The sequence below is a fragment of the Coregonus lavaretus genome (assembly GCF_964263955.1).
Source record: "Coregonus lavaretus genome assembly, contig: HAP1_SCAFFOLD_993, whole genome shotgun sequence".
NCBI classification, from domain to species: Eukaryota; Metazoa; Chordata; class Actinopteri; order Salmoniformes; family Salmonidae; genus Coregonus; species Coregonus lavaretus.
Window position 1 is genome coordinate 156,808 of NW_028164683.1, and position 3,193 is coordinate 160,000.

Consider the following 3,193-nt stretch of genomic DNA (forward strand, 5'->3'; position numbering starts at 1 on the left):
TCTTTCTACGTTTATATACATTTATATCCTTTCCGTTTTTTTACGATCCATGATCTTGGCTGTCTAACTGAGGACAGAGTCTGAGCAGGTCTCTTTACTGATGCTGCATTTGACTTTGAATGTGAGTTTGCGTGACCTCAGCTCAGCCTATGCGAAAACCGGGCCAACCCATAGGGGGGTGGCCGGCTATTTCCCACTTATGAGCCAAAGGCTCATTATATATTAGTATAACTGATAAATTGCGCAAAAATATTTATAAAAAATCTTAACAGGCCCATGTCACCTTTTTCATGGTTTTATTTGGATATACTGTATATATATATATATTTTTTAAATTGTGTGTGTCAATTTCGAGCAGCCCACCCAACAAAAAAATGGTCCAGCCCATCTGGTTTTTGCCAGAATTGCCAGATGGCCAATCCGCCCGTGTGTGTGTGTGTGTGTGTGGGTGGGTGTGTGTGGGTGTGTGTGTGTGTGTGTGTGTGTGTGTGTGTGTGTGGGTGTGTGTGGGTGTGTGTGTGTGTGTGTGTGGGTGTGTGTGGGTGTGTGTGGGTGTGTGGGTGTGTGTGTGTGTGGGTGTGTGTGGATGTGTGTCAGTAAGTTGGTGTAGGAAATAGGGGCTAATCAGTCTTGTTTAATCATCTAGAACGGAGTAGGGCCACTTCAACTAACTGATGCAATATCTCAATGTGACTGCCTCCCAAATGCCACCCTATTCCCTATGTAGTGCACTATTTTTGACCATGGCAAATAGGGGTCTGATCAAAAGCAGTGCACTATATGGAATAGGGTCTCATTTGGGACTAAGACCTTGTTTTGTCAGAATGTAAGACAATCATAAGCCCGCAATAAATCTAGTTTTGATGATAGAAAAAAAACAACTTTTAAATATATGAATTGGTTGGTATGGTGATAGAGCAAATCAGAACACTGGAATTACATAGTTGATGTGTTTAGTTTTATGTCCCTAAAAACAGTGCTTTTAATGAGCGATTTTACAGCAGTGTGGGAATAAAAAATGTCATACCCAAGGAAAAAGAGACCAATTTGTTTATTTTCCACTCCAACCACCCTTGTTGAAATGTAATTTACAGCAACACACTGGCTAAGCAATTTCCAAGGAACTTTTTCCCTGACTACCACTGTGGGGTAGCAGCCTAGCTAGCCTGCTGCATAGTTCAGGAAAGCAAACAATTCCAAATGGTTGAGCGGGGCCCTAGCTGCAGTGACGAAGCGACGCTCAAAGGGCGGTGTTCTCACGTAAAGAAAATATTGAGTGTTGCTGTGGTACATCTGGAATAGTGCTTCTAGTATCTACAGCGGGATCTCTGCAATAGTTGTGACCACTTCAACTCATGAGTACTCATTTTTAAAGGGAAATTTACCACACCCTTTGCTTTCTGTAAGTTGAGATAATATGGAATCTTAATTTACCGTTTTTTAGTTTCTTTCAAAGGATGGATATCCGATATTTTTTTTGATTTACCTTCTCCTCCTCCCACTAACGGGATTTATCAACTTTATTCTTGGATTGTAATCAAGTTGGATTTATCTATTTTCATCTGATTGGACTAAGGCTGCGTTTTCATCAATTATTCGAAATTATTTTTGATATAATATAATTGAATAGTTTTGTAGGGAGTTTGAATGATTAATCGTTGCATTTTCTCACTGCGCTTCTAGTAAATAACGGTCCACAGGCATATGGAGCTGTTTTGATCATGCGTTGATTTGCATTTCGTTTTATATCTCAACTAGGCTACTCATGTGCCGTTTCAAAACCTCTATGTAAACTTTCTAAGTAGCGTGCAACTGTTGTTGATTATAGATATTATTTTTCCAACGATTTGTTTTTTGCTGCATGAATAAAATCGATGTAAATGTTTAATTGGATGCAAATTGGTTGCACATCTTTTACATTTCTCTCAAAACACTACAGTCTGCAGATAAATGGATATCTTTTGAGGAGTTGAGACAGTCCTCCTACTCCATGCTTTTATCCACTCCAATGTTACGGAATACCTACTTTTCAACTTGAAGTGAACACATGGGTTTGATGTGTAAATGTGTAAATGGCGCCACCTGGTGTCAAGATGAAGTACCACTTGAACAAGTTGACGCTGTATCAGTACCATCGACACCTGGTCTGATAACTGTTGTTCCTGTTTGTTTGTCTCCACGTGTAGATCTATCTGAACATGCTGCTCATCCTGCTCGGAGTGCTCATCTTGCACCTCATCATCCTGGTCCTACTGTTTGTGTCAACAATTGCCAATGTGAGTAGCTATGATATTGTTGCCAATACCTTACTATAATACAATGTGAGTAGCTATGATATTGTTGCCAATACCCTATTATAATACAATGTGAGTAGCTATGATATTGTTGCCAATACCCTATTATAATACAATGTGAGTAGCTATGATATTGTTGCCAATACCCTATTATAATACAATGTGAGTAGCTATGATATTGATGCCAATACCCTATTATAATACAATGTGAGTAGCTATGATATTGTTGCCAATACCCTATTATAATACAATGTGAGTAGCTATGATATTGTTGCCAATACCCTATTATAATACAATGTGAGTAGCTATGATATCATTGCCTACTGTACTATAGCACTGTGTGTGTGTCAGTAAGTTAGAGTAGGTAATAGGGCTATCCAGTCTTGCTAACCATCTGGAACAGGGCAGGGCCACTTCAACTAACTGATGTGTCAGACCTGGGTTCAAATATTTCAGCATTTGATTGAACCTGAATCACGCCAGATGGGAGTGGTTGCTTGCACTTTTGGGACTACACTGTATTATTCCATTGGTTCCACTGTGCCCAGACAAGCTCGATCAAGCTAAAGTTTTAGAAAGTAAACAAATACTATTTGAACCTGTGTGTGGTGGTGGGTGTATGTATTTTTACGATGGAACCTGGGAACCACTTGTCCTACTTTTAACGGGCTATGCACATGTTGTGGGAGAGGGGGGATGTATGTCTTGGGAGTGTGTGTGTTTACACAGGCAGCCCAATTCTGATCTTTGCTGATCTGATCTTTGCTGATCTGATTGTTCAAAAGACCAATTAGTGGTGGAAAAAAGATCATAATTGGGCTGCCTGTGTAACGCACCCTTTGCGTGTGAGTTGAGTTCATTGAGTGTTCTATGTTTTAAAGCTGTATTATGGATGTGGC

At 39.8% G+C, this 3,193-nt stretch overlaps 1 protein-coding gene across 1 annotated transcript in view; it reads left to right on the forward strand.

Annotated features, from left to right (window-relative positions):
• The first annotated feature begins 1,315 nt into the window (after nt 1–1,315).
• Nucleotides 1,316–3,193, forward strand: part of LOC311116776 (peripheral myelin protein 22-like) — a 10,508-nt gene continuing 8,630 nt past the window's right edge. The window contains exons 1-2 of the mRNA XM_084191815.1: nt 1,316–1,402; nt 2,187–2,276. Coding sequence (XP_084047941.1) covers nt 2,199–2,276 — 78 coding nt within the window. The 5' untranslated portion in view covers nt 1,316–1,402; nt 2,187–2,198. The remainder of the gene's footprint in view (nt 1,403–2,186; nt 2,277–3,193) is intronic.